The sequence below is a fragment of the Terrapene carolina genome, unplaced genomic scaffold, assembly GCF_002925995.2.
Source record: "Terrapene carolina triunguis isolate 2854851 unplaced genomic scaffold, T_m_triunguis-2.0 Scaffold33911, whole genome shotgun sequence".
NCBI classification, from domain to species: domain Eukaryota; kingdom Metazoa; phylum Chordata; order Testudines; family Emydidae; genus Terrapene; species Terrapene triunguis.
Genome location: NW_020698262.1, coordinates 4,098,498 through 4,123,165, shown reverse-complemented (window position 1 = coordinate 4,123,165; position 24,668 = coordinate 4,098,498). Strand labels below are relative to the sequence as shown.

General features: G+C 41.1%; 1 protein-coding gene across 1 annotated transcript in view; it reads right to left on the bottom strand.

The window, feature by feature from the left end:
* The window catches only part of LOC113409597 (synaptic vesicle membrane protein VAT-1 homolog-like), a 43,367-nt gene extending 19,598 nt beyond the window's left edge, over window positions 1–23,769 (bottom strand). The window contains exons 1-3 of the mRNA XM_026663714.1: window positions 23,540–23,769; window positions 13,607–13,736; window positions 7,884–8,099 (exon numbers count right to left, since the gene is read on the bottom strand). Coding sequence (XP_026519499.1) covers window positions 7,884–8,099; window positions 13,607–13,736; window positions 23,540–23,769 — 576 coding nt within the window. The remainder of the gene's footprint in view (window positions 1–7,883; window positions 8,100–13,606; window positions 13,737–23,539) is intronic.
* Between the last annotated feature and the right edge of the window lie 899 nt (window positions 23,770–24,668).

The window sequence follows — 24,668 nt, the reverse complement described above, 5'->3', positions numbered from 1 at the left end:
CAACCCCTCTTTCCTCTCATAGAATTGTTAATATTTGGAAATAAATCTCCACGCATAACCACAGAACAGGTTCTTGCTTTCTGAAACTGAGAAAATAAAACATGAAAATCCAAATCTCATTTGACAACTAATTTTACCTTTAATAGGACTTAGCAGCCTTTGGATAAAGTGATCAGCTGTTTCATTGAAATAATCAATGTTATGAAGAAGTATTTTTTTTGAAACAGAATTAATCTTATTTCCAAAACCTGTAATTTTTATACTGCTTATCATGCAGAACATCACAGTAAGAGTCTTCAGAGAAATAAATGACTCAGATTAAAGTGCTTCTATGGAAATATAAGGAATCTCTCATAATATTGTACTTGGCATGCAAGCAAGTTTCAACGGCTGTTTGATGGATTTTATTTACATAAACATCAATTTATAGAACCAATATATTGGGTCGCTACAAAATCTAATATAAATAGAAATATTGTGTGTGAATGTTTTAAGGTCCTGTTAAAAGGCCTGGTTTTTTTTTTTTAAAGTTCAGCTACTCACCTGCAGAGTTGGAAACCTGTAGTGTTTTGCTAATCATACAAGAGAACCAAAAAAGTGAAATTTAAGAAACATAAAATTGAAATTGACAGTGTAGTTCCATTGTTTATGAATTTCATTCAATTTAGAGAAAAAGCATACATGATGAAAAGTAAATTATATTTTTAAGTAAGTTTATTTTAACAATCTAAGGTGTTACCAGGACCACAGAAAAGTTTTTATTTAAAAAATAGATTTTTATCTTGACAACCTCCCTTTTGATCAAAATGGGCCAGATCTGCAGCTTGTATAAACTGGCATAGCTACATTGACTTGCTAACTTGCCCTAGCTGTGACTCTGACCCGAAATACCTTTAGCAAGGTTTCTGTGTATGAAATTCGTTTATTTGATAAGATATAAATTGAGTCCAGCTTTAAAACCTGAGTCAATAAACCATCTAAAAAAGTTCATGCACAGTACAGCTAATATCTCAGAATTAGCATAAAAAAAACAAAATATCCTTCCATTAGTCTCATTTTTGTCAAGTCTAGAGACACTGCTCAATTCTTTTTTTAAATCATTCAGATTCAACCTTGCATTAGACTCCTGTTTGGGACTGAATGTGGATAGAACCTATTATTAGATTTCCCCCCTTGGTATATTCATATTTAAAGGTGGACATATTCAGGATATGTTAGTGGATGAATGTGTTAAACATACTGAAAAGGAGGACTGTGGGCAAGGATTGTGTAATAACCTCTCAGCATCTAGAATGAGATATCTGAGGTGCAAGGAGACATCAACCTACACAATAAGCCACTTCCTGAAGGTGTCATTTTCCAATTAAAATTTCCAGGGGAAATTGGAAGCCAGTAGAAAAGGCAAACATTGCTGAGTAGTGAAATGGAATAGGAGAAATTCAAACACTTGAACAGATTTGGGATAGAAGTCTGATTTTAGTTACACGAGAAGAAAGCTTTTTTGATTAAAACAGGGATCCAAGAGTGATAATGGCCTCTTTTTACCCAAAGGCAGGTCTATTTTTTAAGCAGAAATTTGCAAAATGTTTTCCCCCCTTGCAAAATTGGACAGTTGTGTTCACTTTGAAACAAAGCGTGTAAATCAGCACTGCTCTATTAACATCAAGGGAACTATACCATTTTACTTCAGCTGAGGATCAGAACAAAAATGCAAGTCCCTATGTGACAAGATACAAATAAATAATAATAAGGGCTGCCTCAGCAGGGGATTTAAGGAAGGGACTTGTCCTCTGGGGAGGCATGGCTGAAAGGGGCTTTTTCTGTGGCCTCTGGGGACTACAGCCTGCTGCGGTCCTTCCTTTTGTGTAACTTCTTGAGTTCATGTGTTTGAATAAACTGTGCACTGAGGCAAGAGCCTCAGACAGTCTTTTGCATGGCACTAGTTCTTTCCTGGGCTGGTGACACGTTTCCTCACACTTTAATTGAGGCTTGCCATTTCTTCATGAATACTTGGCACAATTTCTGTTGCTAAGAATATGCCACTGCTTACATTTGCCATATACTCCTCATTCTGCTTCTCTCTTCTCACTTATTTAAAAATAGGATTCCCCACCCCCAAATAAAACCTTTCAGATTTGTACTAAGGTTGTGGAGGAGCAGTTTTCAATAGCTAAACCAAAAAATGCCATCATCGCTCATGTAGATTGGTTTGCTTGGAAAACGTGTGCTGCAGTGTCTGCAAATTAAAATAAAGAGTACCTGACAAACAGTAAACAGTGCTGTCGTTATGACCTAAAAGAGCTGTCCTACCAGTTTTATCCTTCAAGTTCAAACGTATGAGATCGCATCCAGAACCTACTCATGCTGCTTGCACTTCCTCTGATGTTGAACCCGAAAGCGAAGGTCACATCACAGCTATAGGGTTGCAATCAATGCCTCTGCATGAGCGTAAGTTTAATTTTAGCTCATGTGAAACTGAAATACTAGTGCAAGAGAGCTACTAAATATTAACTCCTAACAGTATCTGGAGGTTAAGTGATGAAGTGGTGCAATTTACACCCTTATGGTGTGCAAAACATGGGCAACGCATGTATAGAAGATGGAAGGGGAGGATAAAAACCCCAGAAAAATAAGACTATAGGGTAAAGCAGGGCCCTGTCCTTCTGCTTCCTTCTCTTTCTCCTCTCCCCTGCCACAGCCTCTTTGCGTGCCAGTTACACTAGTTTTGTATGTTTACTGATGCTAAATAATGGCCAACTACACTCTTTCACCACTAACACTGTCCTAGTCCCTGGGTTTAGCAGGGGGCCTTGATGAAATATATGGTTTTTTTTTTAAAAGCTGTGTCTTGTAGCATCATGCAGGCTGCTACCAGACTCCTCTTCCAGGCTCGCTCTGTTCCATGAGTCTCTTCCCCCTGTATCCTCTGCAAGTAAGTTTCAGGGTGGCAGGGGAGGGTTCTGTGCCCAGGGGAAAGCAAAGAGAAGGGCTGGGACCAAGGCATGAATGCCCAGCAGCTGTGTCAGGTCTATTTTCTCAATAGGCCAGGAGAAGAGATGGGGAAAAACACAACCCTCCTGCCAATAGGCTTGACCCTGCTCCATTGTAGTCAATGAAAGTTTTGTTATTGACTTCAGTGGGAGCAGGATCAAGCCCAATAGGAGGAGGATCCCGTCCACCTGTTGGCATCCACATCAGAAGATGCCTGCTGCTCCCTCTTCCCTGACCTCTGAGGAAGGGCGGAGAAGTTCCCTTAGCCTCCATAGAGAACAGAATCAACTGAGAGTGTGTGAAGAGCAGGGGGGAAATAAAACAGAGAGAGAAGAGAGAATGGGTTGTAAACTGGAACAGGTGGGGCTCTTTTACATTTTGTCTCAGGCCCTAAAAATCTAGGCTTGAAGTCCGGTCACATCCACCAGAGGAATGTATGAATTACACCAGCATTTGTAAGTAACTCAGAGAGATTTTCATGGGAGTAGCTCTTGCTTTAACCAAGTCTGCAGGAACAATCCTCTGCCTTACTGAATGCACTTCCTATGGTAATACCCAAGAGCTCACCATGGTCACATTGTGCAGCTCTTTTTATGGGTGTAGAGGATGAAATGCTGTACTTTGAGGTCTAACCATATTAATCTATGTAATGCAGCAAGGAAATGATTTAATAAACAGTGATAGGATGAGTTTACCCTGAAAAATGACCAAATGTTCTGAAAGGCCCGGTGGGACCATAATGTATATCAATTTTAAAGGATTTCCCAACTGTCTATAACTGAGTCAACTAAGATTTGTTAACATGGAAGCATTTTTCTATTTATCTGGGCAAATTGAGTTTCTAGGTACTTATACCATACTCATCACAGCAGAATGCAAGAACCTATTATGTCAACAAGTATCTGAGGGTAATAAATTCATCACACAGATGAAATTCAAGTTTAGGAAAAAGGGGCATGGTTTCTTCCAAGATGGACAAATAGATCATGGATGGAAAAATCAGATCAACACTGTTTTTTATGTCTGAACATATAACTTCCTTCATTAAAAGCAGAAATTAATTTAATGTGGGATTTTTCAAAGGAGCTCAAAGTTGAGATAGTTCCACTCCCATTTAAATTATGACCAATAAGCAAAGCTAGGCTAATGCTGAGTGCTTTTGAGAAATACTACCCTTAATAAAATAAAACTAAACAAAGCTAGATAGATTTTTTTTTAAATCTTTTTTCTTAATGTATCCCTTATGGCACTATTCTCATAGCACTTCATTTTCAGCCGAGCCTTCATTTTGAAGTCAACAACTTTGCACTCAATTCAGCAAGGCTTTTAAGTATTTGCCCACCTTTAAACTCATGAATAGTCCCATTGAATTCAATAGGATTTCTCATGTGCTAAAAGCTAGGCACATACCTAAGTACCTTGGTGAATGGAGGCCTAAAACAGGGAGCATGACAAGCCTTCTCCTTGGAGTCTCTTCATTGCTTTGAAAGTTATTGATCATGACTGACCAGGCATACTGCAACATGCCCAACACACACAGTATTTCTCCCAGGGAGTTTTCACTCCTCATTTAGGCAACAACCCTGAGGCCAGCTTCTTCCAGGAGGCCCATTACAGTTGGTCCTGCTTTGAGCAGGGGATTGGACTAGATGACCTCCTGAGGTCTCTTCCAACACTAATATTCTATGATTACCTTCCTCACACCCAACTCTGCCCAGACTAGCAGCAAACTGAAGTCTCCCAACGAACAAAAACCTGGAACAAAAATCTCCACAGCATTTGTCCGTCTCTCCCCCTCAGGAGTTCCTACTTGGGTGGGGTTTTCAACGGTCCCCCACGTTTTAGAGGCAGAGTCAAACAAGCTCCATCTTCTTCCAAGCCTAGGAGAAGCTAGAAGGCAAGTAGCTCTCTTCCAACCAGTGTCCTGCCCATGATGAAGGAATAGGTAGATTATATACTGGCCTCCTTCCTAGAATGTGTCCTGACTGGCTGAGAGAGGAGACAGTGCTGCCCTGTTCTATGCTACAAAACTCCTGGTTCCAGGCTCTAGAAAGATTAGTAACCTTAGATTTTTCAAGAAACCAATTTTTACCCTGTGACCACTTGCTGTCTCCCAGTATCTGCTTGTCTGGCCCAGAACTCCTGGAATGGAGATTACCTGGCCCCCAAGCTCCCCCTTCTGACTTTAAAGAGACAGTATACCCAATCACAGTGAGCATATCCCCAAACAGATATTAGCAGAGGGACAGATACTATACTAAATATCACAAGGATTTCTTTAAAAACAACAACAAAAACAAACAGGCAATATATGCACAGAGATCAGTGGGAGTTTTCTCTGGCTCCTGCCTATGAAAGGGCTGCAGGATTCGTCCCAGAGGGAAATTCAAAAATGAACAGGCAAGAACTTAACAATCAACAAGTCTTCTTATATAAAATGCCTGAAGTAACTAGAATAATGAACTAGTGTTGCTGAGAAAGGAACAATTGAAAAGTTCTTGTACCACAGGGGGTCCATTTTCTTGTCAAATTATTCAGGAATTTTTATGACATTTAGAAACCAACTGGACAATCTTTTCACTTGCTGTCAACATTAATGGGCTTTGTATCCGTTAATACAAGAGCACAGAAAATATCTTTTCTTAAAGTGATTTGAATGCTGGTTTTCCTGTATTATTAAATGAGGAACTTCCTGGGAATCATTTGCTCAATGGATACTGTTAAATGTTCAGTGGTTTAAATACATGGAGTATTAGAATTGGGCCCACTAGAATCTGGGTCTGTCAGAACATTCACTGTAAGACTCGGCTTCAGTTAGTGAGGTGGAACCTCCCCCCCCCACCCCCGCAGCCTCCACAGTGAAGTTTTACCTGTAAGGTCTGGAGAGACAACATGGTCTGGATAGGAGACTGGGAGTCAGGCATATCAATTATTTTCCGACTATAATCCTCCATGCCCTGCCACCAACAGAGCTGGCTGGCTATAGGGGGAAATGCACAACACAGCACCTGTGTAGATATAGTAACCAAAGCCCTTCCCTGCAGGCCAGCTAGCTGCGGAAATCACTGTGTGCCTTGGAGGTGCAGTATCTCCTGGAGCTCCCACTGCAGTGCAGATCTGCAAAGTCCTGCTTAACCTCTGGCCTCCTTGCCTGTGTATTTGGGTAATTTAACCAGAGTGGGCAGAGCTGGTGATAGACTCCTTCCCTCCCCTCATAACAGCGAGTCAGCATTTTCCCTGCCCTTAGCTCCTCTAGTGATAGACCCAGAGAGCACTGAGCAACTGTCAGGAGAAAGGCAGATGGCTGCTTCCCTGTCCAACAGCAGCAGACACTCACAGGAGGAACCCAGCATGCAGACCACATACATGGGAGAAGAAGCCTCTGTGTGGGGAACAAGGGAAAGTTAATGGAGTAAAGGAGAGAGAGAGAAAACTGATGAAGGGGGGGGGGATGGAGAAGGCAAGGAGGAAATGGAGAATGGATGGAATGTAGCAGGAAGGATTTATACATCTGCATTGAGTAACTGATGGGTGTAGGAGGAGATAATGGATTTGTTGTTTCCGAGGGACCACACTTTGGGATTCTATGCAAATTTGCATATTAATTTATACAGAAATGTCTACATAGAAATTTCTTTCAAGCTTTTTCCTGAGCCCCAGTAGGCAGCTCTTCTCCCCCCCCCCCCCCCCCCCCCGTACAATCTAGTGCCTTAAATGAAAACCTCAATCATAAGTTATTACACTGACAGCAAAGTGCCCAGTTTCCCTTAATATGCAGCCCCATGTTATTTTAACAGTTCCAAATTCCACACTAAAGATTAATATTAAACAAAGTAGGCCATAATTCCCTAGCCCGTACGGCACTGAACTGTAATACGATTATAAATTCCAGTTATTTACTGGAGTATTCCGAGAGGGTTGTTCATTGCAAGCAGGATTATCTTTGGCTACAAATATTCTGTGTAAAGAGCTGATGAATTTATTCCTTTAATTACAGCCTCTCTTTTAGAAGACTCCGGAAGAAGAGGTAAGGGCATAAAATCAAGGATAAGGTGTTTGAGGGCTGCCAGATGGTAGAAGACTATGGAATATTAATTTAAAATAAAGAAAGAAGCCAATTTTGAAGAATAAAGGACAGAACTCCAGTTGAGAAGGCAGAGATCTACTGCAATTCCTGAGTGGATAAACTATATAGTGAAAGGCCCCTTAGTTTAAAGATACAAAAATTCTACTGTCTATCTTAATTTTGAGCACATGGTTAGGTGCTTTCCTGAATCAGAGCCTACATGATTTGTAATACAGACCTGCTAAATCCTTGTTTGCTGGTTGGCTAGTGTCGTGTTCCCCTGAATCCATCCAGATGGTGCTTTGCTCAGGCAATGTGTACTTTGTTGCAGGTATCAGACTGTAACACCCAGTAGCCACTGCTCACTCCAACTCTGCTTGTCTTTTGTATATTATTGACTTCAGGCCTGGCCTTAGAAAGTCCTGCAATGTTTTTCTTTGCTGTGGAAGATGTAATTCCCCCTTTCCAGGTTGTGCACAGAAGAAGAGAGAACATTCTGTGCATATCACCTACTCCCTAAACACAGATTCGCAGGCAAAATTTCTATCCCTTAATCAATATCTGCTCTTTGAACTCTGCCTTCCTACTTCATTTGTTTGTTTGTTTATTGGGATAGCCTCTTGTTTGGCTTAAAGCTCCTATCTAATCAATCCTTGGATACGTTTAATATTAGGTAGAGATGGGAAACAGATAAAAACCCTCACAACACATGGGGAAGTTTAGATCTGAATCCAAACGTCAAGACTCGGACCCCTCTTGAGTATTAACATATTTCAGACCATTTCAGTTAGTCACATGACAAGAAGAGTTAAATGCACTAACTTACCACCCCACCTCCTGCAGAGTGAACCAGCACAGACATGCCTTCTCTTAGGTTGGCCACTTCAAAGAGCATCATGTAGGCAGTTACAAAGTTCATAGGAAAGGCAGCAGCTTCAGAAAAACTCATGTCATCAGGAATCTTGTAGACAAATTCTACTGGGGTACATACTACTTCAGCCCATGCGTTGTAGTTTACGAAAGCCATTACTCTGTCTCCAATCTGCAGTAACAGAAAGAATGACATTGGGATTATTAGGATAGTAAGCATGCACATCTGAATGCTTACAAAATGCTATAAACATTGAATCCATGAATAACTGTATAAGAATATAAGTGACATGACCAGAGGTTCTCCCACCAACCTTCATGGATGACAGGTTGTCCACAGAACTGCTTCTGCCACAGTGATTATGAAGCACCAATGCTTGTTGCAGCCCAGCCTTAGGCTCTTTAGGATTTCCAGGGGCTTTTTGGATCAATTAAAATTTTTACTTAAAAACAAAATCACAGCTCTGCTTCAGGTCTTTCTTTGCTGGTTTGTTTCTTTGGTGAAAATTTAATCAGGATTAAATTTGCAGGCAATACTAACACTGGAAAGGTAGCTAACACAGGAGGACCAAACTACAAAGTGACATCAAAAGATTTTAGCAGTGGGGTGTCCAAGCTGCGAGGGGAGCTTTGCTACTAATGAAAGCAAGTCCTGCATGTGGGAGCAGGGCTAGGAGAGCACCAACACAAAGCGAACGGACATGAATAAGCAACCCCATCTAAAAGGGAGTTTATTTTCACCTGGCCTTCCTAATCTTAAGAAATTTTCACAAGCTACTTTTCCAGGCAATACATTTGCTGAAGGGGAGGTGTGGACATCAGAATGGGAGGCCTTCTATTTTAAGAAATAAACCACAATATGAAAGTTTGAGAACCAATGATTTAGCCTTTTACTTTAATGCTAGCATTATCTGTTTACTTTGTAGTTATATTATTCTAAGTAGATATTTAAACTGCCTTTGCCTGCTGGAGATAATCAATATGTGACAAGGATCTTAACTACTGAGGCTACATTCTGCTCTGAACTATATCAATGTATTTCCAGAGTGACTCCCCTGAAGTCAGTATAGCTACCATGGGTTTAGACCTTTGTGACAGAACAGAATTTGAGCCTATTACTTTAAAATAGGACTTCAAACATCAACCTCGTGTCCTTCGGTTCTTATGCCAGCTTCTAAATCAATCAGCTCCCGTCTGCAGGAATTAAAGGAGCAATGCAATCTTCTTTTTTCCTGCAACTGAAGACCCAATTATGATAGAAAAAAATATATACACACACTAGTGAAAAACGCCTTCTATCAAATACAAAATGGAGATAAGATAAATTTGAAGATGGAGTGAGATTATATTAGCCACATTAAGTGCCTCTTGGGGATTGGGCTGAAGTGCAGGCACATCAATTTCATACATTTATCTAGAGGCCTTCATTGCAGTTTCAGATTCTGAGAATTCAGACAGCAATTCCGCATAGATAGCCAAGAATAATAATATGAATGTCTGAAAATGTAAGGCAAATTCTCCTCACTTGCACGGGTATAGGAAAACTTCAAGAAGACTACACCAGGGTAAGTGAGAGCAGAAATTGGTCCAACGGGATGACTCATGTGACTAAGGTGAGCAAAGTTTTGCCTCTATGCATTTAATTCTCCCTTTGCTGTCATGCTTACAAAAGAAAACTTGACAATGATTAGGCAGCTGGTATGCTGAGACAGCTGCCTTAGAATACCTGTTTACAGTGCAAAAGCATTTTGGCCTCTCAAGATGCTTTCATCTCTTTGGCCTTGGGATACTGTAGGTTAGTTAAAAATTAAAGTGCTGGTGACAGTTCTGAAAGGTTTATATCTTGTTGGATGAAGTCGGTGAACACAACTGCATTCCAATTTCACTGAAATTCCTCCTTCTTTTGAAAGGGTCCTTCATATTAACAACAGTTCTGCTGTTTCCCTTCCACTGTTAAAAAGGTGCCAACGTTTTAAACATACGGTTTCTACATAAGATTAATTGGCACAAGATTTTAGCACTTTACAGTATATACTTTATTACAAAAAAAATAGTTACAGAACTGAAGGGGTAGAGCACGGAGGTCCCTCCTGCCAGGTACTGAGGATGCTTTTACTATATTTTATAGTGTTTAACCAGCATGTCACTTCAGATCTTTGCAACTGAGCACCGCCACTGGAATTAAGAGCTTCTTAAATGGGAAGGGCCCGATCCTGTTTCCTGTGAAGTCAATAGGAATTTAGCTATTGATTTCAGTGGGAAGTAGGAACAGGCCCTTCAACTGCTGTGCTAAATGATGGTTTTTATTCAACGCGGAGAACATTTTTAGAAACTTCTATCAATGAGGGTTGCCATTAGAAGCCTGGATTTGTCATATTCTCAGGCAATGAAGAGACCCATTAAATTCCAGTTTGGCTATGCCAGAGATGAAAGGCTCAGTTCAGTTGCAGATGCATGCCCATGGGCCGAATCCTGCTCATATTAATCCTCCACAGCATGGAGTCCCAGTGACTTCATTGGCATTGCATGGAAATGAGTCCACTTATGGGGAGAGGTGTACAAGATTTGGGCGTTAACCTTTGGCCTTTTTGACCCTGCACACAAAGATGCCAGGTTGTGACAAGTGTGGTGCAAACATCAGCTCTCTCTAATTTTCATATACTGATTTTGACCTGAATGGTACATTTCCTGATCAGTGTATTCATATTTGTGTGTTTCAGCTTTCTTTATGGTCTCAGGTCTCTCTACTAGATAACCTAGCCATTGCTGTCGTTATGTAAAATATGTCTAAAAATTACAAAGCCTTGTTTTAATTAGAGGATGGTTCTATCAGAATGAGCATGATCCACCCTGTTCATATCATGCTCTTGATCACGACTTTTAAAGGAGACCCAATATAATCAGTCAGGCATAATGATATTCAAGCAAACATTCATATCCTATAGCTGTATGATTTCCATTTCAAAAGGATTAGAGAAGTTTAGACCAAAAAATGCAGACAAAAATCTAATCCAAAGCAGAATCTCATTATACTAGTTCTATACACTGGATTATTTCTCCTCAGCTTTATACAGAGCCTAACTCTTAAAAAAACAAACAAACAAAGAATGCTAGATCTGCACATCTGAGAGCACAGGTTTCAGACAAAGAAATTATTGTTTATAGGAAAAAGGTAGTGGAAAAGCTGTGATTCCTTGAAGGAAAAAATAGTTCTAAGCAATACTAGCCTCATTCCTAATGAGACCCTATTAGAAACCAAATGGACCATGGTCTGTCATGTAACTGAGCACTGTTCACAAAGCTCTTGTGGAAGAACAATAATGCTGCCTAATAAAGCTCTCCTTATGCAATATCTACTTAAATGAGAAAAAAATACAATAAGTATCAAAAAAAAGGAGGCCGGATTATTTCATTACATTGACAAAACATGTTGCAGAGATAAGAATGAAAATAATTGACACATGCCCAGCAGTCCTGCTTCAGGAGAGTCACACCTCCATGTTGCATTTGTTCAGCAGGATTTGCATGTAAATCAAGAAAATACTGTGGGAAGTTAAAACAGAAGGTTTCAGCTAAGAGAGATGTTTAACATAAATGATGGAAAACAGAGTGGGATGCTGTACATTTTACACATAATACAGGTGCTTAAAAATACCTGGTGCCAGCTATGGGATGAGATCGTATGAGATCCCTGTTATTTTAATTAGTTGTCATTTAACACTGTACAACTAGGGTGAAATTCACCCTTCCCTGCATGAACAGTGAGTAAATTATTATTAGTCTTATCCGAGTGCTTAGAGTCTCAAAGCAGAATGAGGGCTCTGTTATTTTAGGCATTGTACAAACACAGCATAAGAGACAGTCCCTGAGTTTACAATCTAATTTAAGTCAAGACCCAACAACTGGGACTAAGCAACAGTGGGAGTGTATAGGGGAGGGGGGAGGAGGGTAACAGTGATAGGAAATATGGTTACACAGACGGACTATGTGTAAAATTAGCAGATTTCTAGTCCAATTATTTTGACTCTTTTAACGTATAAATAAAAAGGGAATATAAATGATCTCAGCCGTGTCTGCTGGCTTCCTGCCTAGTCATTACCAGTTGGCAGCGTATCATAAGCATCATGGCAGAAGTGAGTCTTTAAGAGGAATTTGGAGGAGGTGGCAGTACTGGCTGTATGGATTAGTTCCGGCAGGGCATTTTCATGCATAAGGGGCAGTAAGGAAGGAAGCACAAACTTATCTGTGGGAGGAACAGACATGTGAGTAATGGAGGCTGCCATCATTGGCAGAGTAGGAGGCAGCAGGGCAGGATGGTTAAATGGGTAGGTAACGAAGGAATGGCCAAATTGTGAAGACTGCTCTGCCCACTGCCTCCACAACACTATTATATCCCAGAAGGTCCGACATGGGGCCGCCGGGCACATCAATGAATTTCACCTCTGAGATAATAAGACATGCTGCATATCAAGTTGTTTTTTATAACAGGAATTACAGCTGAGTTATCATTTGAAAATGCAGTCTCATTTATAGTGTTTGTCACACTCGGTGCCAATATCAGAATCAGAAGAATCTTGAAGGCCTGTGATCATATTAACTTTGATCATATCAACTAACTTTGGCTAGCTGGACCAAGGGGAAATCTAAAACGCAACAATGATAATTAACAACAGTTAGCACTCATATAAGGTTTTTCATCTTCAAGGCCAGCATTGAAGTCAGTTTGCTTTGCAATAGAGCTTTCAGTACAGGAAACCGGAGGATACATTAAAACTTATTTCAACTTCTGCATGTTAAAAGAATACTTGCCCCAAAGTGCCAATCTGGGCAGGTCTTTAAACACAATATAGCAGTCTAAAATCTTTTAAAATGGAATTTCTAGAAATGGGATAAACCGATGAAAAGTAAAAAGACTCTTGATGCACTAAAAAGAAAGAAGTAATAGAATTTTTCCCCATTAAGGAAGATTACAGTAAGACATTGTTGAACAGAATGTATACATAAGGTTTTGGATAAGCTGGGGAACTTTTTCCATGAATTTAAATTCCCCTCTGGAGAAACTGATCTCATTCTGATTAAATACAATTCTTCACTAATCAAGGTTCAGATCAGTGTGGTTTTGTCTTAGCTTACTAGACTAGAAAATTATTCTTGTAGGAAGTCTGCTGATAGTTAATGGCCCAGTTCTGTCCCTTCACTCCCTACTTAGTTGGATAGTTTCTTACCCTGCATTTTCAATAGGGCTACTTGCAGAGTAAGGGCTTGTCTATGCGGTGAGTTAGTGTGCGGGAAGCCAGGGTATAAATCTACAGCACCCTGGCTTGCTGCACACTAACTGGCCATGTGGCCCCTTCTCCAGTGCACTAAAAGTTCCCTGGTGGGCTTTGACATAGTCCCGTTTCAAGCTACTTTTAATGTTTCAAACAGGAATATGGCAAAGCCCACTGCAGAAATTTCAGTGCATTGTAGGAGGGTCCACAGGACCAATCAATGTGCAGCAAACTAGTGTGCTGTAGAATCCCACCCTGGCTTGCTGACCACTGACTCACTGGGTAGAGAAGCTTTCAGATGCTACTCAAAGTGAGCAAGGGTGGCAGAATCTGGCCTTAAATCCTTTCTTCTCCACTCCTAGTCAAATGCTGTTTCCTTGATCACACTGCAAGATAAAGGAAATATTACCTCAAACCCTGCCACACTGTCCCCCAGAGCTTCTATGATCCCAGAACACTCAAATCCAGGAACAAGTGGTGTCTTGGGAGGATTGTCGATATTCCCCTGCCGCACCATCAGATCAATGAAGTTTAAACCACTGTAAACACAAGAAAAAACAAAATCAAAACACTAACATGGGAGTAGGAGGGAGAGAAACTCAGCCGGGACAATGAAAGATGCTGAAGGCTTCCATTATTCGTAATGCTGCATTGTTCTCCTGCACATGGGTAGGCAGGTGTGGAGCAGGTGTGCAGAGGGAATTCACATCTTCTCTCATGGAAAAACTTGGCTGTAAGTCAGCTCTGCATGGGCTGTCTTGGAGGTAGGGCTACTAGATCTGTGATTACACTGAGCTCCTATGCTTAGAGGTTGCACTGGAGTCATAACTACTGTTTCAGATCAGAGATCATTACCACCTGGATCAGAGTCAGATCAGTGATCTAAAAGATCAGAGTCAGATCAGTGATCTAAAGATGAAAGGCTCCTTCTCATTACTAATCCCCTGAGATATCTCATGACGCTTTACAAGACATTTTGAATTATTGTGAAATACACACACATCTTTCAGTATTAAAAATATGCAGCTCTGTGAAAAGCAGACTACTTCTGTAAATAAGGATGGTTAGGCTATTCCAGGTACATAGAGCACATGCAGGGTTGGTATGGTGAGGTCTCAGCATTACTGTTGTAAATCTATGTGTGAGCCGAGGGACATGTCTACCTGAACACTGACTGTGGGGCATGCTGGAGTGTAAATCTATAGCACTCCAACATGCTGCACCCTAACTGTCCATATGGATCCTGCTGATGGGCACTAAAAGTTCCCTAGTATGCACTGATAAACGGTGGTTTATTTCAGAGAAAGGACAATGCAGTGATTGGAGATATTCTTTAAGGACTTCAAAAAATTGCAAACAGTGAAGTGATATTCGTTAGGAGTTTGTATATAATCCACTGATATATGCTATAGATATTTTGGGCCAGATGCAACCTTGGTGTAACTGCACTTAAATTGCTGGTGTAACACCCGGGAGGAATCTGCTGTTATCTCGGCAAGGAACAGAATCGTTAGTGAGAATTTATTAAACATCAAATGGAATGTTATCATCAATAAACTATTATAGACGCTCTTGCACCTGATCATTTTTAAACAGTCTTTGCAAAAGATTGATTTAGGTCTTTGAACTCTCATGTGGGCGGCTGCTCAGAAGAATCACTGATGACTTTCCCTTGTATGCTCAATTTTGTGAAAATCATGAGGCCTCCTTACTTTGTCTTTGTATCTCATATTTTATTAAAATAAAAAAAAAAGCACAGGTATTTTTTTTTAAAAGATACCAGGGGGAAAAGTATTTTGTTTATCCAGTGCCTCATTGTATAGATTCCACACACATCAAGCACCATGCACACATTCTGAAGACTCCTTACATTTATAACTAGCTAGAATATACTACAGTCCCAATCTATTGTTTCAGAGCATAGCCCCATAATTACTGCCAGCCGGAAAAGATGTATACCGGGGCCCTGTATTCTGCAAAGTTATGCACATGAGTCATCTCTCACACGCAGATAGACCCATTGACTGGTCACACACAAAGTCACTCATGCGTGTTTGCAAGATCAGGGCTTTCATCTGGTTACTAACAAAGACATGGACAACTCTGATAAACATAAAACAGGATAAAGACAAAGTGACACATGAAACCATGACAATTCATGGTGAGATCTAGGTCATTAGGAACTTCAGTGGAAATTCCATCTAATGCAAACATTGAAGGCAGTTGTGGATAAAATTTTAAAAGTGCCCTCAACCCATCCTTGATTTGTGCATGAGAAAGATTATGGGCCACTTTTGGAAAATACAACTTTGAAAACTGAAGTTGCAGAATTGACGTGTGTCTCATGACTGAAAGTCATAGGGATATCATTTTCATGACATTTCAATGGGAAGTTTTTTTATCCCGACTGTGCCCATCTCCTCTCCTGGACCCCATGGGAAGCATTATTATATCCTTTCTACAGAAGGGGAAATGAAGCTAATCAGCTTGTTCAAGGATACACATAAAACCCACAGAAGAGCATGAAACTGAAGGTTGGTCCTACCATCCCCTAAGCCAGTACCCAAACCACTGGGCCATCTGTCCTCCCTGAAGACCCAGAGGAAAGATAAAAAGACAGTTGTACACAGTGATTGCACTAAGCCTACAGTGAGAATCATTAGCAGGGGCACAGCACATTGCAGGTTCGAGGCTTAAAAATGATTGCAGAAAGGCTGCATCTGATCAGAAAACTATCAAGGCAATTCACCTTCTGTAATGTTATGTATAGGGTAGGAAAATTCTGAATGATAAAGAGCTTTTGGGACTATTTAAGAGAAAGTGAAGGACATACACAATGATCACCATTTAAAAACAATATTTACACACATGGTAGGCAACACTGCTCACAAATGTTAACTTCATTGGAGACCATTGTCTAGATCTTTCCACAATTCGAGTGCTTTACAAAAATTACTTAATTAACCTTTCCTATATTCTACTCCCACTGGGTAACTGGGGATGGAGTTGTGATGCAAGAACAAGCAGAGGAATTGGGGTTGTGACATTAAAGCAGGCAGGGGGCACCCAGACAGACGTGGTATGACTGTGGCTATTTGAAAAACATGATTTTATGTATATATCATCACACCTTAATGCACCAGCACCTATGCACCTACTCATTCTGATGGAATTATTTGGCAGACATTTTTTGAATGGGAATGTTTTCAATTATGAATCTGACTACATAACTCTAGCAAACCAATTCCTTGCCTTTTGTCTTTATCCCCAGGAAACAGCAGCAGCATTAATACAAAATTTCATCCCTATTAAAATAAACTTGTTACTAGAACAGGATTGGGAAGGAACACGAAGGTGTAGAATTAAAAAAAAAAATTAGGGCGGTCAATTAATCACAGTTAACTCAAGTGATTAACGCAAAACAAATTAACTAGATTAAAATGTTTGTGATTTATTGTTTAACAATACATGAAAACTGCAATTATAGAATACCAACTGAAATTTACTATCAGTATTTTTGGATGTTTTTCTACATCTTCAAAAATATTTATTTCAATTACAATACAAAGTGTACAGTGCTCACTTTATGTTATTATTACAAATATTTGCACTGTAAAGAAACAAAATAAATAGTATTTTTCAATTCACCTCATACAAGTACTGTAGTGCAATTTCTTTATCATGAAAGTGCGCCTTACAAATGCAGAATTTGTATTTTTTTAAATAACTGCACTCAAAAACAAAACAATGTAAAACTTTAGACCCTACGAGTCCACTTAGTCCTACTTCTTGTTCAGCCAATTGCTGAGATAAACAAGTTTGTTTACATTTACGGGAGATAATGCTGCCCTCTTCTTATTTACAATGCCTCCTGAAAGTGAGAACAGGCATTTGCATGGCACTGTTGTGGCTGGCATTGCAAGCTATTTATGTGCCAGATGTGCTAAACATTCATATGCCCCTTCATGCTTCAACTTGTAGGTCTTTTTTAAAAATCTTTTCTACAGTGTAAATATTTGTAATAAAAAAATAATAGAAAGTGAGCACTATACACTTTGTATTCTGTGTTGTAATTGAAATCAATATATTTGAAAATGTAGAACATCCAAAAATATTGAAATTGGTATTCTATTATTGTTTAACAGAGTGATTAATTACATCTATTTTTAATCTCACTATTATTCGCAATTATTTTTAATTGTTTGACAGCCCTAAAATAATTGTGATATCGGGGTATATAATGAAAAATTTTGAATTTATTTAATTAATTATAATTTAATTCATAGCTGAGAAATCAAGTTTGATTTTGGCCCTGATATTTAAATACTTTAGTCACACACTATATAACTTCTTTCCCCTTCATCACATTTTATTCTCCTATATATGACTTGTTCACATATATTTTTGAATGTTCCTGATACTGTGTCAGGAGAAGTACTTTGGCTACATGCCATTTATCAAAAAGGGCATGTATAACATATGTCCAAATAGTGGCATCTGGGCAAAGTTTCATTTCTCTGACTTATTCCTGGCCTTATTTGAAACTCCATTTTCTATTTCCATTTCCATTTCATAAGGCCATGTGTACAATCCTCATCAACATCAATGAGGTAACTCAGAGCAGAACAGGGCTCGATGATGAGACCAGCAAACTCATTTTTAATCTTTAAATAAGCTTAAGATAAATTTGAATGCAAGAATCAAGAGGTAAATTGCTAGTCTATTAATTATCTGTGCAACATTAGCCCTCATGGAATCCCTCGTCAAAATTCCTTGTGTCTGCTCTAATTTGAAAGGGACAGGTTGGCTTCATTGTCTGGCACAAGAGAATAGCCTCCTCGGTCTTTTCTGTACAAACTTCTGATATTTGAAAGCTGTGGCCTCCATTTTATTAGACGTGGATGCTTTTGCTGTAATTTGGACAGTGGCTAAAGGGCATACTGAGAATAATCACACAAATATATAATTGCTTTCCCTCTATGAACAATAGGATACTAATACTGTTCTATATTACTACTGGTATGACAATCCCTGCTTATGATACATGTAGGAAGGAGAGGTTGTCTTGCATAGGGGTTCAGAGGAGGTGTTGCTTTAGAGCTACAAAGTTCAGATCCAAACTTCCTCAAAGGTTGGGGAACGCAGAAAACTGTTTAACATTTAGGAGCTGACCACAGGGTGGAATCTCTTTGGTTAAAAATCTCAGGTAAAAGGAATATTAGCATAACTGTAGAGAATATTACAGGAGACTGAAGACACTTCAAGTCTGCAGGGACAATTCATTATGGGCAATTTCAAGTTCCCCAGTGAACTACCTGAATGGCACACTGGGGACATGATTTGAAGACGAACTATTGATAAATAAGTGATTGCTTTACAGAATAGCTAGCTCTGGGGTCCTGACGGAAGGACAAGACTTCTGACTTTGGCTTAAGAAATATGCAGGAGTTAATAGAGGGTGGACTGTAGGTAACGCAGTAGGGAAGTGGGCAGAGTTCGGTTCTGTTCTAACTGTAGTTTTCATTTTAAGTCAAAGTTTGGATGCAATTGGAGTCTGAGAAAGAAGGCATAGAATGACAAGTACCTACTCCCCAGGAACAGAGTATTCAGGCAGGGGTTCTGCCGGGACTAGCCTGTGAAATAGCAGCGATATTAATAAGCATGTCAAATAAGCTGAACTTTATGGGCTAAATCACCCCCCCCCCTTGATTGTTCTGTCATTGGGCAGGGGTTTGCCCAATACAGAGTCAGTGGTGTATCTGAATTCTTAACCAAGTGCCACTGCAACTGCTCTGAGGCTCCACCTTCGTCTACTACTCAGTAGGAGTGTGGCATTTCTCGGCTCCCTAACATGGAGAGTGGCTGTATTACTTTTCCCTGACAATCTCTGCAGGTCTGGGGGTGGAGATAAAATATGTTTTCTTTACTCTTCCCCATCCAGTGCAGGGCTGCCCACTCCAGGACTCTGAATCGCTCAGTCCCTGGCCCCTATCTAAACACAATGCCAATGCTGCAGAGTGCCCTCTATGTCCCAAGTTGGGCTGGTACTATGTAATGGATCTGATTTTCTTGCTTACTCTGGTGTAACTCAGGAGTAACCCCATTGAACTCACTGGGTTTATATCAGAACAAGTAAGGAGACAGTCAGGCCCTGTGGCCCAGATCCTCAAAGATATGTAGGGTTCCTAACTTACACTGAAATCAATTGACATTAGTAGCCTAAATATCTTTGAGGACCTGGACCCATATTCCTAAAAGTATTCTTCCTCCCTTTGCCTGAATTATCTAAAACAGTGGTGGGCAACCTGCGGCCCGTCAGGGTAATCCGCTGGCAGGCTGCGAGACAGTGTATACATTGACGGTCTGCAGGCACGGCTGCCCGCAGCTCCCAGTGACTGCGGTTCACTGTTCCCAGCCAATGGGAGCTGTGGGAAGCGCCGCGGGCTGCACGGACGTGCTGGCTGCCACTTCCCACAGCTCCCATTGGCCGGGAACAGTGAACCGCGGCCATGCCTGCGGACGATCAATGTAAACACTGTCTCGTGGCGCGCCAGAAGATTACCCTGATGGGCTGCATGCGCAGGTTGCCCACCACTGATCTAAAGTGACTCCTGAAAACATGAAATCTCTCAATTTCTTTTTTTAAGAGGAGAGCTCATACTTTCCTTTTATTTAGAGAAAGACATGAAATATGAATAAGACTATCTTTAAGAGTACATTTGACACTATGTGCCACTCTGTTACACGTGGGATTTGTTTTACTTGCTTCTAATTTAGGAGACAGCTCTGTTCTTTCACAAATGCCAAGAAGGCAAAAAGGGTCACCCCTGCCCCCCATCTACGCATATGCATCATGAGGAGCAACAGCAACAGCTACCATATCAAGATGAAAAATAAATAAAGGGAGGCAATTATATGAGATCATTACCTGTCTTCCGCTCACTGCTGTATTTGGGGTAGGTTTGTTCTAGCTGTTTATCTGATCTTGAAAACAGTATGAACTCAGGCATTTTGTTAGACACAGACAAAATAAACAAGTAAATATAGCAGTGCCGAGCTGCTCCATCATTACCAATCAAGAAATAATTATAGGGAATATGCAAAAGCTGTGATTCAGCTTGGGCACTGACTATTGCTCCATCTCTTAGTCACTGAATGAGGCTAACGTATGACTCATCACAAAGGAAAGAAACTTTCAGGCAAATCATTGATATTTCAGGACTTCAAAGAAAAAAGTTATTCATCTGGCTTAGCATTAATAGCAACACTACAGTGGGTCCCAAGTTTCTCCTATTTATAGTACTCTGAAACAGGAAGGTAACATTTAACTGTCTTCATTCCTGCAATGAGTATGTACAGACTGTACAGGTACTTGTGCCTCTTATTAGGTTTTCTAACTAATATTTAGCAAAAGCTGTATGGTTGGTTTGATTCTTCCCCCAGGCCCCCCAAATCCCATCTTTAATATCCCATTTGCTTGAGGCAGCTATCTTTACATTGACATAATTAAATGTACTACTCAGAGTAGGCAATGCTAGAAAAGCTCATCCTCGATGCATTCTGCATCTTATATATTATAAAGAGCATGCTCCACTGGCCACAACAGGCATTTTCATCATTTCCTCAACCAATCTCCTAACCAAACCCATGCAACCAGCACCATTTCTACTCCCTTTTCTCTCTTTACCAGCTGCAAACACAAGGGTCAATGACCTAATCCCTTCCCATTAGTTGCTCAAAACAAGTTTTGGCCCCTTGATCTCACCCCTTCTGCCCGCTTCCAGCTGAGAACAGACATTGGCTATGGTAGGCTACATGGCCTTTCACCAATCTGCATGTTCCTCCACCTTCAACTGTGCTACAGCTTCAAAAATATATAGCGTAATAAGTGATCCAAGCATTACTACAAAGTAGTAGTTTACTTGAGAGGCTCCACTGATACAAAAACAGTGGGTGTACACCTCCAACAGTTTATTAACAGTAACAAAACACTTAGAGTCTATTGAAAAGCTAAGTATTATTTTACAGCTAAGTATTCACTACACAGCTAACTACTGTTATTTGTAACACATAGAGGTCTGCAGTCTTGATGAAGAGGAAATTCATGTGCATACATGGAAGTAAATCCTGTCAATCACTTAGGCATTTTAAAAGGAACACAGACACACACCACATTCAAAATTACAAATGTTAACTTTTAAATATTTAATGATTGAAAAAAAACCCCAGTGAAAAGACATTACAGCTCTGATCAATATTAACCAAACCCTGATTTTACAGACATAAACCACCAAGCAGGTTTCACTATATTCAATATAGTCAGCATGGACTGGTTTTCATTTATTTCCCATAGTGCCCATAATCTGCAAGACACTTTAAAAAAAAAAAAAAAAAAAAAAGGAGGCAAAATCCTGTCCTGCATCTATACTAATCATTCAGGTTGCTGGATAGCTGACCATAATTCACTGATGCAAGTGAGGAGGAAAATATACTCTCATCAGGAATAGACCAGATGATTCACAAAAATACAATATGGAAAAGCCAGTGTCTGACTGACTAGATCTACAGTCAATGTGTCTGTTTTGCAAACCTATCAGAACACAGCAGGTTCAGTGATACCCTTTGGATACACTGATAAAACAAAGTCATTGCCATAAACCAGTGTCACTTTCAGTGTCGATTGCTTCTAAAATAAACAGCTCAGCCTTCACCTTCACATTTATTGTCCACAAATGCCAAAGCATTTACATAGCAGCAGATTACCGCTTTGTGATCACAGTGTTTTACTCTTCAGATTGTGTGCACAGAGGACCTAACTCCCAATGACATCTAGAAAAATTCTTTGGCCTTTGTTATGCAGGAAATCAGACTAGATGATCATAATGGTCCTTCTGGCCTGAAAAATCCATGACTTTAAGGAAGTTCTGTGCACAGACAGATTCTAAGTTTTGGCCTCTATTAGTTATAAATATGAGATTTAAGAACAAAAAAATCCATCTTAGATTGTCTGAAAAACTGTTCTTAACAGGAAGGCTTGGACCAAACATTTCTAGATCCTGACTGGTCACTAACCACCCACCAATTCCTCACAAGAACTTTAGGGGGGGGGGAGGGGGGAAGTTGTTTTGATCTGCTGCCAGTGCTCAAAGAGAAGCTTGAAGAAAAAAAAAGGCAATGGTGGTGTCTAGTGAGGAAAAATAATGGCAAGTATCAAAAGGAAAGGTCATGCTACTCAGCAGTATAGCAACCAATCAGCGGTACACCAACATTTCTCAGATAAAAAACAAACCCCAACGTAGCTGGCCGAATATTCCCAATTCTTCCAATCAGCTCTGAAAAACTCAGACATTAAAAGCAATATTATTCTCTTTTTTTGGCATTAGAAGTGAAAGAACAACCGCTTGCAGCACAAACACCCATGACTTTGCCTTTATCCTTGGCTTGTCTAGAGAAAATATATTTTGGTACGAACTGTTCTCAGTATAGATTTGCTCTCTGGAGCTATCAAATGAAAATAAAATGTAAGCTACTGAAGTTAGAGAGAGATATGGGAAAGATGACCTGCAATGGGAGAGAGAAACTGCCAAAGCAGCTCAGAAGTGGGGTTGAGAGAAAATGGTGAACGAGGGAAGTTAATGAAATAATTAACTGCCTTTTGACTTCAGATGGGGAGAGAAACCAAATCAAACACCCACAGAGAGCTCCAATTTGCAATTTCTGACAAAGGGAAACTTAGGACAGCCTGCAAAATAGTAACACCTGAAGCTAAACTTTACAGATACAGGGTCAGCACAAAAATCTGCTACACTAAACACTGCAAAGTCACAGGCCTGGGGGAGGGGTAACCAGTTTAATAGCAAGCCCCGAGGTGGATTCCCATTTGCTGCCTGTCTTCTCTAACAGGAACTCAAAGGGGCAGGGAAACGAGTGCTTCACAATGCAGAAATCAATCCCCAGAAACATACACAGACATGCATGTCAAGTTACAGGATGCTCTGCTGCTAGAGGCTCCCTGAGACTGTCAGAGCGAAGGGGAGGGAGAGGGATTTAGAATAAAAGAACATATGGAAATGCCCATTGAACCCTGTTCCCGGGCAAGAGGGCGGGGTGGTTATTTCCCTCTCTTTGACCCCATGCCCTTTCCCTGCCCCATGCAGTACAAGGACAGACCCTTCTCCTTCTCCTGCCTTCCTGAACCTGACACGGTCCCACGCCCGCCCCAGACACAAATGCAACAATCACGATCACAAGATGCTGCCGAGGGGATGTGGGGTGGGGGTGCCGCTGCTGCCTAGGGAGGGCGGGGAGGGATGGGGAGAGGCAGAGAGAGGCGATACTGGACCAGGCTTTGACTCGGATTTTGAGCTCCCCTTCCTGAGGCTCCGGCATGACTTTCTTGGACACCCGGAGCTTGTTGAGCCCCCCGAAGCCAGACAGCAGCACGGCTCGCATCTCCTTGGTGTCCCCTGCCCGCAGGCTGGTGCCGCCGCTGCCCTCGGCAGCTTCCTTGCCTCCCTCCTTCTCGATCATCTGCTCCGTCTCGTCCGCTTTCTCCGCGCCTTCCTTGGCCATGGCGCTGGGCTGGCGGGCTGCAAAGCTGCGGCGGAGGAGGGGGCTGCGCTCAGCCTTGTCCGCCTGTTGAATGGGGGTGATGCTGGGATGTGCAATGGCTGCAGCTGGTTGAATGGGGCTCTGGTCCTTCCAGCCCTACCGCAATGCACAGAGTAGCTGCGCAGCACGAATCACCAGCCCCGCAGGTAGCCCCCGTGAGTGCCTATCCCAGTTAATCTATGACGACGAGCTGATCTGGTGCCAGGTACCCGGGTATCTAGACAGCTCCCGGGCTGCATAATTTGACATGGGCAGAAGGGGTTGGTGGGGAAGCCCTGGGCTGGGGGGGGGGATTATTGTCTGGAGATTCTCTACCCATTAGTAGGTGACCTCAGCCCAGGTCTATGTGGGCTTACTGCGCATTTCTCAGCCAGCCTGACAGTGGGTTATGTAGGGCTGGGTTTGGGTAGGTATGAGTCAGCTATCCCTACTGACCTGCCCGGAGAGCGCTAAGAGAGGGGCGGGGGGCAGTATTCCCATAGGATTCCTCCCCTCAGATCATACTGCAATGAGAGCTGGGGGGAGAAGGGGGAGAGATTATCCTAACCCAGGGGTAGGCAACCTATGGCACGGGTGCCAAAGGCGGTACGCGAGCTGATTTTCAGTGGCACTCACGCTGCCCGGGTCCTGGCCACCAGTCCGGGGGGCTCTGCATTTTAATTTAATGTTAAATGCAGCTTCTTAAACATTTTAAAAACCTTATTTACTTTACATACAACAATAGTTTAATTATATATTATAGACTTATAGAAAGAGACCTTCTAAAAACTTTAAAATCTACTACTGACATGCAAAACCTTAAATTAGAGTGAATAAATGAAGACTTGGCACATCACTTCTGAAAGGTTGCCGACCCCTGT